Source organism: Pseudophryne corroboree, chromosome 11, assembly GCF_028390025.1.
Source record: "Pseudophryne corroboree isolate aPseCor3 chromosome 11, aPseCor3.hap2, whole genome shotgun sequence".
Taxonomy (NCBI): Eukaryota; Metazoa; Chordata; class Amphibia; order Anura; family Myobatrachidae; genus Pseudophryne; species Pseudophryne corroboree.
In genome coordinates this window covers 223,852,297-223,865,761 of record NC_086454.1, presented here as the reverse complement: position 1 = coordinate 223,865,761, position 13,465 = coordinate 223,852,297, and the positions used below count along the sequence as shown (strand labels likewise).

The following is a 13,465-nucleotide window of genomic DNA, read 5'->3' as shown; positions in this document are numbered from 1 at the left end:
CAGCATTCTGAAGGTCAGTATTGTTAGACAGTGGATCACTCTGCTGTCTGTCTCCGTTCCCAGCACTAGAGGCAGCTTCCCTGCTCTAGTGTTTTCCCTCCTAGCGTCAGCTCAGTGCAGGAGGAGGTGATTAGTGCACAGTCTGAGAGAGTTCTTCCTGGGAGAGACAACTGCACTGACGTGCAGCTTCTGCTCTCCTGAGTGTGTGACCTTGTCTACCCCGCAGCAGCACCCTGTGTGTATACAGCCAGATCCTGTGTGTACTGAGATGCTGTGTTACCGCTGTACTGCTTTACATGTATACTGTGAGTTCATGCTGCTGCAGAACATCTTCTATATACTACAAGCTGTTATCTCTGTTATATGAATAAACCAAACATCCTGGTTAAGTGCCGTTGTGTGGACTAACATCCCTATCCGACACCGCAACACTCTGACAAAAAGTATTGGGGTAAGGGTGAGGGTTAGGGCTCAGGGGGGATAGGGACTAGGCACTACAGGGAGGGTTAGTCATAGCCACCACTACCCCCCCACCCCTTCCCCAAGTCATAGCTCCGGGGGAGGGGACGGACGGACTGGGTTGACTATTTGCCTAGAGTGCTGAGAAACCTTGCACCTGCCCTGACTGCCAGTATTGTACAGACTACTAGTCCAGTCAACCAGCATATGCATTAAGCAAACTGTGTGACTTTCCACAATACTGTAGCTTAAATTACCTGCCTTCAAGGTACTATAAAAGAAGGCAGCAAAAGGATTCAAATTATGACCATCAGAAACACTGCAGTTGAACACGTGGTTGTTATTATTATTAGTACATTCAGCCACGTTATGTTTTCACCAAGTGGAGAGATTTTTCTTAATAACTGCAACCAACCTGCTGGAACATCCAATTTACCAAAACGAAGGCCATTGACGGAATTTAAACTAAGACCTCCGCTATCACTGGCTGTAAATCACATGGTAAAAAGTTCACTCAGTCTCCTTAATTATTAGACATATTATGCAAAAAGTAGATGGATAAACTTTTCTCAATCTTTTCAATCAACCTGCTGCAACATCCAAGGTATAGGTGTATTAACCACTGGTGCAGGGGGTGCGGCTACTATGAGGCCCAAGCTATTTCCAGGGCTTGCCACGCCCCCTGCACCCAGTCTTCCTGCAACAGTCACAAACCAAGACTAGCTGATGTAATGCTGACTGTTCTGCTGAGATATCTCTGGGAGAAGGTGTGGATGTCCCAGGAGGGCAGGTAAATCTGCATTAGCTACAGTATTTGTGGTTTGTGACTGTTACCAACAAGTCCTGAACTCCCCTCTCTCAACAGGGCACCTGTAAAGCGTGCATTTGATTTCTACTCATATTTGATCTATGACTATGAGTATGTATATACAGTATACTATATATCTGTATATATCTTTTCTCCCTCCAGGGGGGTCGTGGACCCCCAAGAGGGAGAAAAGATGTCGGTATGCCGGCGGTAGGGATTCCAGCACCTGTATAGAGGTCGCCGGGAGCCTGGCCGTCGGCAACCTGAAGACCATCCATTTGAACATATAAGTGTATACAATAAGGCCTATAAAAGGTGTGCATTATGCATAAAAAGACCATTGTGATCCTGTTCTTATTGAAGGAATTATTGATCCATTCCTTGATATTTCCTGAATTTTAGAAGAAGATTTATGTACTGTATGTTGTATAAACTTCAAAGTAAAGGGTAGCCCCTGAAGAAGTCTTATCAGATGAAACGCATAGAGATACGTTTTTTTAAGATTCACTTTGGAGCAAGCAACTAGAAAAATCATGTCCCTAAAAGGGTAAATTTCATTTGTGCAAAAGTGAAAAACTGTGTGAAGAATTGCCAAACTGTATATTATTTTATACTCTGTAAAAGTACTATTTTTTAAAATTAATTTATGATTTAAAGCACTGCTGTATGCTGCTCTCTTTTCTGCTTTAGGTGGCCGTGCAGTGTACATCTCAGAGTGGGTGTGTGGTGTCCATCTAAGTGGCTGTGCTGTGTCCATCTAAGCGGCTGTGTGGTGCCCATCTCAGTGGTACTGAACTGACTCCGTAGCCCCCACCCACTGCATTCACATAAGCAGTGGGGTAAAAAAAATAGGATTTTAATACCTACCGGTAAATCCTTTTCTCTTAGTCCGTAGAGGATGCTGGGGATGCTTCAAGAACCATGGGGTATAGACGGGATCCGCAGGAGACATGGGCACACTATAAGACTTTGAATGGGTGTGAACTGGCTCCTTCCTCTATGCCCCTCCTCCAGGCTCCAGTTATAGGAACTGTGCCCAGGGAGATGGACATTTCGAGGAAAAGGATTTATTTAACGTTTTAAACTTAGGTGAGATACATAACAGCTCACACCATCAACACACCGTACAACATGGCATTCAATAACAATGCATGCAACGGCATGACCAACAACAGTCACAGACTGACAGAACTCAGCACAACATGTGCGTAACTACAACCAATAACTGCAGACACCGTCATCACTGGGACGGGCGCCCAGCATCCTCTACGGACTAAGAGAAAAGGATTTACCAGTAGGTATTAAAATCCTATTTTCTCATACGTCCTAGAGGATGCTGGGGATGCTTCAAGAAGCATGGGGTTTATACCAAAGCTCTAGAACGGGCAGGAGAGTGCGGATGACTCTGCAGCACCGAATGACCAAACAAGAGGTCCTCCTCAGCCAGGGTATCAAACTTGTAGAACTTCGCAAAGTGTAATGCTCGGCAAATGTGTAATGCCGAGACCCCTCGGGCTGCCGCCCAGGATGAGCACACCTTCCTGATAGAATGGGCCTTCACCGACTTCGGTAACGGCAATCCTGCCGTAGAATGAGCCTGCTGAATCGTATTACAGATCCAGCGTGCAATAGTCTGCTTGGAAGCAGGAGCCCCAATCTTGTTGTGAGCATACAGGACAAACAGAGCCTCTGTTTTCCTAACTTGAGCCGTTCTGGCGACATAGATTTGCAAAGCTCTGACCACATCAAGAGACTTTGATTCAGCCAAGGCGTCAGTAGCCACTGGCACCACAATAGGCTGGTTCACGTGAAACGAAGAAACCACCTTTGGCAAAAATTGCTGACGAGTTCTCAACTCCGCCCTATCAACATGGAAGATTAAGTAGGGACTTTTGTGCGACAAAGCCGCCAATTCAGTAGCCAAGGCCAACAGCATGACTACTTTCCAAGTAAGAAATTTTAACTCAACCTTACGCAAAGGTTCAAACCAATGAGATTGCAGGAATTGCAACACCACGTTAAGATCCCATGGTGCCACTGGGGGCACAAAGGGAGGTTGTATGTGTAGTTCGCCCTTCATGAAGGTCTGAACTTCTGGAAGGGAGGCCAACTTCTTCTGAAAGAAAATAGATAAGGCCGAAATTTGTACTTTAATAAAGTCTAACTTTAGGCCCGCATCCACACCTGCTTGCAAAAAAATGGAGCAACCGCCCCAGCTGAAATTCCTCTGTAGGAGCCTTCTTGGATTCACACCAAGACACATATTTTCTCCAAATACGGTGGTAATGCTTTGCCGTTACTTCTTTTCTAGCCTGAAGAAGTGTGGGAATGACTTCACTGGGAATACGCTTTCGGGCTAGGATTTGGCGTTCAACCGCCAATCCGTCAAACGCAGCCGCGGTAAGTCCTGATACACGCACGGCCCCTGTTGTAACAGGTCCTCCCAAAGAGGAAGAGGACAGGGTTCTTCTATGAGCAACTCCTGAAGATCTGGATACCAGGCCCTTTTTGGCCAATCCGGAACAATGAGGATCACCTGAACCCTTGTACTTCTTATAATTTTTATCACCTTTGGAATGAGTGGAAGTGGAGGGAACACATAGACCGACTGAAACACCCACGGTGTCACTAGGGCGTTCACGCTATCGTTTGAGGGTCCCTTGACCTGGAACAATATCTCTGAAGTTTCTTGTTGAGGCTGGACGCCATCATGTCCACTTGAGGAACTCCCCAACGACTTGTCACTTCTGCAAAGACCTCTTGATGAAGACCCCACTCTCCTGGATGGAGATCGTGTCTGCTGAGGAAGTCTGCTTCCCAGTTGTCCACTCCTGGAATGAAGACCACTGACAGAGCGCTGGCATGTCTTTCCGCCCAGCAAAGAATCTTCATGGCCTCGGCCATCGCCGCTCTGCTCTTTGTTCCGTCTTGGCGGTTTATGCACGCCACTGCTGTCACGTTGTCTGACTGAATCAAGACCGGCAGACCTCGAAGAAGATGTTCTGCTTGTAGTATGCCGTTGTAGACGGCTCTTACTTTCAGAATGTTTATGTGTAGACAAGCTTCCTGGCTTGACCACTTTCCCTGAAAGTTTCTTCCCTGTGTGACTGCTCCCCAGCCTCGGAGGCTTGCATCCGTGGTCATCAGGATCCAATCCTGAATCCCGAACATGCGTCCCTCCAGAAGGTGAGAACTGTGCAGCCACCACAAAAGGGAAAATCTGGTCCTGGGAGATAGAATTATTTTCCGGTGCATGTCCAGGTGAGACCCGACCACTGGTCCGGCAGGTTCCACTGAAACACCCTGGCATGGAACCTGCCATACGGAATGGCCTCGTAGGCCGCTACCATCTTCCCCAGCAACCGAGTGCAGTGAAGAACTGACACCTTTGCCGGTTTCAGAATCTGTTTTACCATGTTCTGTATTTCCAGAGCTTTTTCCACAGGAAGACAAACTCTCTGCAATTCTGTATCCAGAATCATACCCAGGAACGACAGCCGTGTCGTCGGATCCAACTGTGATTTTGGCAAATTTAGGAGCAAACCGTGTTGTTGCAAAATCGTCAGTGAAAGGGCAACATTCTTCAACAATTGCTCCTTGGACCTCGCCTTTATGAGGAGATCGTCCAAGTACGGGATAAATGTGATTCCCTGCTTGCGCAGGAGAACCATAATTTCCACCATTACTTTGGTGAAAATCCTCGGAGCCGTGGACAGACCAAACGGCAACGTCTGAAATTGGTAATGACAATCATGAACAGCAAATCTCAGGTAAGCCTGATGTGGAGGATATATGGGGACATGTAAGTAGGCAACTTTTATGTCGACCGACACCATAAAATCCCCCTCCTCCAGACTGGAGATCACTGCTCGTAGAGACTCCATCTTGAACTTGAATTTTTTTAGAAAGAAATTGAGGGATTTTAGGTTTAGAATCGGTCTGACTGAGCCATCCGCCTTCGGGACCATGAACAGGCTCGAATAAAAACCTTCCCCCTGTTGAGACGGGGGTACCGTGACAATCACTTGATTTCGACACAACTTTAGTATTGCAGCGCTTACTATCTCCCTTTCTGGAAGAGAAGCCGGCAAGGCCGATTTGAAAAATCGGTGAGGGGGCACGTCTTGAAACTCTAACTTGTACCCCTGGGTTACTATGTCTACTATCCAAGGATACAGGTCCGAGTGCACCCAGACTTGACTGAAGAGTTTGAGACGTGCCCCCACTGGAGCGGACTCACACAGAGGAGCCCCAGCGTCATGCGGTGGATTTGGTAGAAGCCGGAGAAGACTTCTGCTCCTGGGAACTTGCCATAGCCTGTGACCTTTTTCCCCGCCCTCTCCCCCTCGCAGCAAGGTAGGAGGACCCACGTCCTTTTTTTAATTTATTGGGCCGAAAGGACTACATCTGATAGTGAGGCGATTTCTTCTGCTGTGCAGGGACATAAGGTAAAAATGAAGACTTACCCACGGTGGCCGTAGACACCAGGTCAGTGAGGCCGTCATTAAACAAGACCCTACTGTTAAACGGAAGAGACTCCATCGCCTTCTTAGAGTCAGCATCAGCATTCCATTGATGTATCCACAACGCTCTCCTTGCTGAGACCGCCATGGCATTGGCCCTTGAACCATCCCTTACAGCTTCTTTTAAATATCCTGCAGAGTCCCTGATCTGACCCAGAGTCAAAAGCACACTATCCCTGTCTAGGGTATCTACCTCAGATGACAAGTTATATGCCCACCTTTCAATAGCGCTACTCACCCATGCTACGGCAACGGCAGGCCTGAGTAGCGACCATGTAGTGACATAAATGGATTTTAGTGTATTATCCTGCTTACGATCCGCAGGATCCTTTAGGGCTGCCGTGTCAGGGGACGGAAGCACCACCTTTTTGGATAGACGCGATAAAGCTTTGTCTACCATGGGGATTGACTCCCACCTTTCCCTGTCCCCAGAGGTGAACGGATATGCAACTGGAATTCTTTTGGGAACCTGTATCTTTTTGTCAGGATTTTCCCAAGCCTTTTCAAAAAGCGCGTTCAGTTCATGAGAGGGAGGAAACGTTACCTCAGGTTTCTTTCCTTTAAACATACAGACCCTAGTATCAGGAACAGCAGGGTCCTCAGTGATATGTAATACGTCTTTTATCGCCACAATCATGTACTGAATACTCTTAGCCAGCTTTGGATGTAATCTGGCATCACTATAGTCGACACTGGAATCATGGAATCAGAGTCCGTGTCGGTATCTGTATCTGCTATCTGGGCAAATGCACGTTTCTGTGACCCCGAAGGGGTCTGGGCCTGTGACAAAGCATCTTCCATGGATTTTCTCCATGTTTGGTTCTTAGACTCAGATTTATCAAATCTCTTAGTCAACTTAGTCACGTTTGCGTTTTAAACACTCAACATATTCACCCAATCATCCGTCGGCGGTGCCGACACGGTCACTCTAACTGTATTTTCTGTCCCCACTCCAGCCTCCTCCTGGGAAGAGCATTCAGCCTCAGACATGTCGACACACACGTACCGACACCCACAACCACACTGGGGCTATAGGAGACAGTACCACAATAAAGCCTGCAAGAGGGACACAGAAAGAGTTCTGCCAGCTCACACCCAGCGCCTATCCCGGTACTGAGGCCAGTAAAATGACTGCCCAGACCTGTTAGCGCTTTATATATATATACAAATTAGCACCAAATTATTTGTGGCCCCCCCCCCCCATTTTTCACCCTGTTACTTGTACAGCAGTGTGGAGGACAGGGCCAGCGTCTCTGCAGCTTCTGAGGAGAGAAAATGGCGCTGGTCAGAGCTGTGTGGGCTAAGCCCAGCCCACTACATGGTGCGCTTCAGTCCCGCTTAAAAATATCTTTATACTGGCGGGGGTCCCTTAACTAGTGCCCTCTTATAACTCATGCCAGTCTGATTTGAGGTGTTCATGCTGTCCAGGGCGCACCCCTGCGCCCTGCACCCTGCAGTGCTGTGTTATGTGTGGGAGCATGGCGCGCAGCGCGGTACCTCTTCTGCCGTCACTGAAGTCTTCTGATCTTCTCATACTCACCCGGCTTCTATCTTCTGGCTTTGTGAGGGGGGTGACGGCGCGGCTCTGGGAACAAGCAGCTAGGCGTACCGTAGTGATCGAACCCTCTGGAGCTAATGGTGTCCAGTAGCCTAAGAAGCAGAGCCCTTGAACTCTTAAGAAGTAGGTCTGCTTCTCTCCCCTCACTCCCACGATGCAGGGAGCCTGTAGCCAGCAGGTCTCCCTGAAAATAACAAACCTAATAAAGTCTTTCAGAGAAATTCTGGAGAGCTCCTCAGTGTGCATCCAGTCTCACTGGGCACAGAATCTAACTGGAGTCTGGAGGAGGGGCATAGAGGGAGAAGCCAGTTCACACCCATTCAAAGTCTTATAGTGTGCCCATGTCTCCTGCGGATCCTGTCTATACCCCATGGTTCTTGAAGCATCCCCAGCATCCTCTAGGACGTATGAGAAAAAGTTACAATAATTTAACACTGCACGCCAGTACGCTGCATCACAGTATACACTGCATCCCAGTGTGCATGCGTAAAAGTGGTCTGACTCCACACAGTGTGAGCCAAGCTGGCAGTTAAAAAAATTAAGAAGTAATAGAAATGTTGTATCATTTGTTTGTACTGTTTTGCACACTGCACCCCGGTATGCTGCACCACAGCACACTCTGTACCCCAGTGCGTGTGCATAAAAGCGGTCTGACTCCACACAGTGTGAGCTAAGCTAGCAGTTAAAAAAAGAAAAAAATTATTGTTGTACAATTTTTACATCTGGTCGGGTCTAAGATATTCACTTAAAATTTGTGACACCTCTACCGTAACTCCATCCAAAGAATGGTGGAGGATTATTTTTATGATACTGTACAAATAGGCATGTTATAGACTCCCTCTGAGTGCTGGAAAGAAAAAAGGCAATTTTAAGGCCCTTGTACAAACTGGCTTTACATTACTTGAGCTGCCCACTCTCCAGCGTATACTCAGAAAGAGTTTTCAGCATAGCTGGGGACCTTATCAGCGATCGCCGTAGGAGGCTACTTTATGAAAATGTGGAAAAGATGATGTTCATCAAAATGAACTACAAATTAAACAAGGAAGATCTTTACCTGCAGTTACATCAAACTACAGAGACTTCTGAAATGGTAGATTCCAGTGGGGGTGAATTGATATTGTGTGAGGATGAGGTACACATTGATGAGTGTGAGGATGGTAGTGACAGTGACATCTTGCCATTGGTAGCTTGTTTTGTGGTTGCCCAAACAAATTAAACATTTCAGCCACAAAAGTGGCAGTCCCTGTCACTGAAGTGCTTGGTTTGTTAAACTGTGCATGTCCTTTTTAATATCCTACAAAAGGGTGGGTGGGAGGGCCGATGGACAATTCCATCTTGCAACTCTTTTTACTTCTGCAACTGTTTTGTGGCAATGTTTCTTACATGTGGTATAAACTGCCATATGTTTGTGCTGCTGCTGTCTTGCTTAGTAACCAGCAAGCTCGCTGCAACCTTTGGCCTAAAGCAGATGAACACAATATTGTGAGCTGTGAGGTGGTAAAAAATTGACTGGAAATGAGTGGAAATTAATGCTATTAAGGTTAATAGTACTCTAGGAACAAAATAGGCCCAAATTATGTGATTTTTGATTTTTTTCAGTTTCTGGAAAAAATAAAAAAACAAAAACTAGTCAAGGTCAAACTCCAAATCCGAATCCAAAACCAAAACCAGCAAAAATGGTTTGTTGCACATCTCATACATATATGCTGGCCCAGCCCTTCACTCTGCTAGACCTCACCCCCCTCTCTAGAGACCCCCCTCACCCCCCCAAAAAAAAAACCACCCCTTTTTATGGCAAAGCACTAGGAGGGCCCTTTTAAAATGCTGCTATGGTGCTCACAAAGGCCTAGCTATGCCTCTAATCTAAGGTGCTAGAAACTCAGAAGGAGGTCTTAAATCAGCTGCTCCAGCCTTGTTGCCTGTCATTAAGTTCAGCAATCTTTAAGCCAGTAAAGAGAATTTATCAATGGCTTCAACATCCTGCTGCTCAATGTAGTAATTCTTCCACTTCACTGATCATTCCCAATATTACAACTGGCTACTAGTCTACAGGGGGGAAGTGGTTAGGATACCACCGCACGGGATCATGATTACAATGCCAACGTCGGAATCCTGCACAGCAGTAAAATGCTGGAATACTAGTGAGGTAGGTGATTCTCCCTCTATGGGTGTCCACGACACCCATAGAAGGAGAATATAACCTGTGGTGAGTGCAGTAAGCCACTGAGCCCGCAGAATGGCGAGCGCAGTGAGCCTGCAAGGGGCTTACTAGCGCTCACCCTGCTGCCGGCATACTGGTGGCAGGGATGCCGCTGTCGCTATACTGAAGGCCGTACTCCAAATTTCATACCGTACTCCTACAGATTTACATTATATTATATCTAGATTAAGTGGATTTTCTCAGAGACTTAAGAAAACCTGCTGAAACATCCAAAAAAGTAAGAAAAAAGCTAATCGGTCAGGGCATTTAAGTCAGGAAGTAGACATAAATTAAAAACATATAGCCTCTAATTGATTAGAATAAAAAAATATATCACTGCTGATAGCACCAGAGGCCAGCAAAAAAGGAGTATGCAACTCCCCAGAACCAAGATGGCAAAGATCGTGTGGAGATACATTGCTCAGTATTAACAGTATAATGAACCTATTAACATGACCACTGTAGTATAAAGAATAAATGAATAGCTTATTGGAGCATATTCAAATGAGAAAATAACAGCTCCATGGAGTACTGACTTTAATAGAAATATCAGCATACAAAACATATCACTTTCCAAAGCTTAGTACATCTCCCCTAAGTACCATACAATCAGCTTTTAACTGCCATTTTACAGGGCTGTGTTTGAAAAATTATAGTCAGAAGCTGATTGGTTGGTACTTTATCTCTCTCCACTTTATCTCTCTCCAATGTTTGATACATATCACTTTTGGTAACTAGTCCATTCTTCCAAAATATATATTAAGTAAAAGGAGAGACTTTTCTTAAAAATGAAGCAAGTCAGAGAGACATTTGCATAAAGGCAGGCACTATAACTACCAATAGAATAGAACAGTAGGCAATGGAATGTCTCAATAAGACTTTGAAACATGTTAGGTACTAGAAAGGAAGGCTCTATCTACCTATCTATCTATCTATCTATCTATCTATCTATCTATCAATGTATCTGTCTATCGATCTCTCTTTTTATTGTGGCCATTTTATCAGAGAACAAATGTATGCACAATTGCAACCTTCTATAATGTATGATTCCTGTGTTTTAACTAAAAAAATGCACCAAAAATGGGCAAGATTAAAAATTGTTGTAGTTTAATATAGTCAATAAAGTACATGAAATTTTTTTATAACAAAGAGCTATAAATAAATAAATACAATACTATACAATACCTAACAGCCAAATTTGCTAGCATTCAATACATTGACTATTCTAGTAATGTCAGCGTAAACTACACAGACCACACACCGATAGTAGTTATATAATACAACACCCAATTATGGCTTTTCTATACAAGCCCCAGATGTCTGGTGGCTTTATAATGCAGACCACCCACTTCACTTAATCACTGATGTTGACAAAATCTGATTCCAGTGAATAGATTTACTAAAGCTTCTAAAACAGGCAAGTGGTAGTGTTGCACATAGCATCCAATCAGAGTCTGTGTATCATTTCAAGAATGCAAGACATTGGTTGTTATACACAACACCATTGCTTGTCTGTTGTAGAAGCTGTAATAAATCTACCCTCAGATCTCGATGGTTGATCCAAGTAAATTAAATCCTGGATTCCCATACATATTATTGGCATGCTGAACAAAACACTTAAGCTGCCCATACAACTAAAGATTTACTGTCTGATCTGGCTGGTTGGAACGAAAATCTGGTAATGGATGGGAGCAAATGACAATTGTCAATTTGCTCCGATATGCCTTAAAACTGACAAAAACGGTCATTCAGACAAATTGGTTAAATCAAATGGATTTAACCAATTTGTCTGATTGACCCCTTTTTTCGGTTTTTAGTGTTTGGGAGCAAATGGTCAATTGTCATTTGCTCTCATCCATTACCAGATCTTCATTCCAACCAGCCAGATAGGCCAATAAATCTTTAGGTGTATGGGCAGATTTAGTTGTTCTAGGATGCTTCCAGCACTTTGATTGGTCAATAGATCCAGCCATCCACCAATCAATGTTGTTGGTGATGTGTAGTGTGTAAAAAGCTTGTTAGAAACTTAAGAGCTACACAATGCAGTAGTAAACTGACCTGCAACCTTAATTCTTGAACATTCACTTTAGTTAAATCTAATGATTGTAGCTCCCTTCTCAGATAAGACTCAAGTTGTTCTAAATATCGTGGCTTGGACACAGTGTTGGCATTTTCTTTTGCTGTCCTGTGAATTTAAAAAGAGAACATACAGTAATGCACAATATATCAGCTTTGTATATTGTTTACAAATACAAAGGTATTACTTATCTGTCCATAGAGTGCTGCTTCTGAATCCATGTGGTTGTGTAGAACAGGACCAGGATCTGAAATGATAGCCATCTCATGCTATCTACATACCCCTTATAAACAGAACTTTTTTACATGTATCCCGCCCCATAGATTCTACTAGCCTACACTCTCTCAAGCATATTAAAAAGATTCCATCACCCAGCTAAACAAACACCCACTAATTCCCCAGATTACTTTTAACACCTTTTAGATACTTAACACCCTTATTATAAATGATAGATTTGGTCTGATCTTCCATTTTTTAAAATGTTTTTATTAAAGCATATGCATCCAAATAAACATTGCAATAAATAAGTATATCATAGAAATAATAAGAATTTACTTACCGATAATTCTATTTCTCGTAGTCCGTAGTGGATGCTGGGGACTCCGTCAGGACCATGGGGAATAGCGGCTCCGCAGGAGACAGGGCACAAAAGTAAAAGCTTTAGGATCAGGTGGTGTGCACTGGCTCCTCCCCCTATGACCCTCCTCCAAGCCTCAGTTAGGATACTGTGCCCGGACGAGCGTACACAATAAGGAAGGATTTTGAATCCCGGGTAAGACTCATACCAGCCACACCAATCACACTGTACAACCTGTGATCTGAACCCAGTTAACAGCATGATAACAGCGGAGCCTCTGAAAAGATGGCTCACAACAATAATAACCCGATTTTTGTAACAATAACTATGTACAAGTATTGCAGACAATCCGCACTTGGGATGGGCGCCCAGCATCCACTACGGACTACGAGAAATAGAATTATCGGTAAGTAAATTCTTATTTTCTCTGACGTCCTAAGTGGATGCTGGGGACTCCGTCAGGACCATGGGGATTATACAAAAGCTCCCAAACGGGCGGGAGAGTGCGGATGACTCTGCAGCACCGAGTGAGAGAACTCCAGGTCCTCCTCAGCCAGGGTGTGCCCCTGACCAAGTAGCAGCTCGGCAAAGTTGTAAAGCCGAGACCCCTCGGGCAGCCGCCCAAGATGAGCCCACCTTCCTTGTGGAATGGGCATTTACATATTTTGGCTGTGGCAGGCCTGCCACAGAATGTGCAAGCTGAATTGTACTACACATCCAACTAGCAATCGTCTGCTTAGAAGCAAGAGCACCCAGTTTGTTGGGTGCATACAGGATAACAGCAAGTCAGTTTTCCTGACTCCAGCCGTCCTGGAATCCTATATTTTCAGGGCCCTGACAACATCTAGCAACTTGGAGTCCTCCAAGTCCCTAGTAGCCGCAGGTACCACAATAAGCTGGTTCAGGTGAAACGCTGACACCACCTTAGGGAGAAACTGGGGACGAGTCCGCAGCTCTGCCCTGTCCGAATGGACAATCAGATATGGGCTTTTGTGAGACAAAGCCGCCAATTCTGACACTCGCCTGGCCGAGGCCAGGGCCAACATCATGGTCACTTTCCATGTGAGATATTTCAAATCCACAGATTTGAGCGGTTTAAACCAATGTGATTTGAGGAATCCCAGAACTACGTTGAGATCCCACAGTGCCACTGGAGGCACAAAAGGGGGTTGTATATGCAGTACTCCCTTGACAAACTTCTGGACTTCAGGAACTGAAGCCAATTCTTTCTGGAAGAAAATCGACAGGGCCGAAATTTGAACC

General features: G+C 45.0%; 1 protein-coding gene across 2 annotated transcripts in view; it reads right to left on the bottom strand.

Annotated features, from left to right (window-relative positions):
- Positions 1-13,465, bottom strand: part of TSNAXIP1 (translin associated factor X interacting protein 1) — a 485,291-nt gene that overhangs the window by 349,330 nt on the left and 122,496 nt on the right. For both annotated transcript variants that reach the window (XM_063945278.1, XM_063945277.1), the window contains exon 4: positions 11,607-11,733. In XM_063945278.1, coding sequence (XP_063801348.1) covers positions 11,607-11,733 — 127 coding nt within the window. The remainder of the gene's footprint in view (positions 1-11,606; positions 11,734-13,465) is intronic.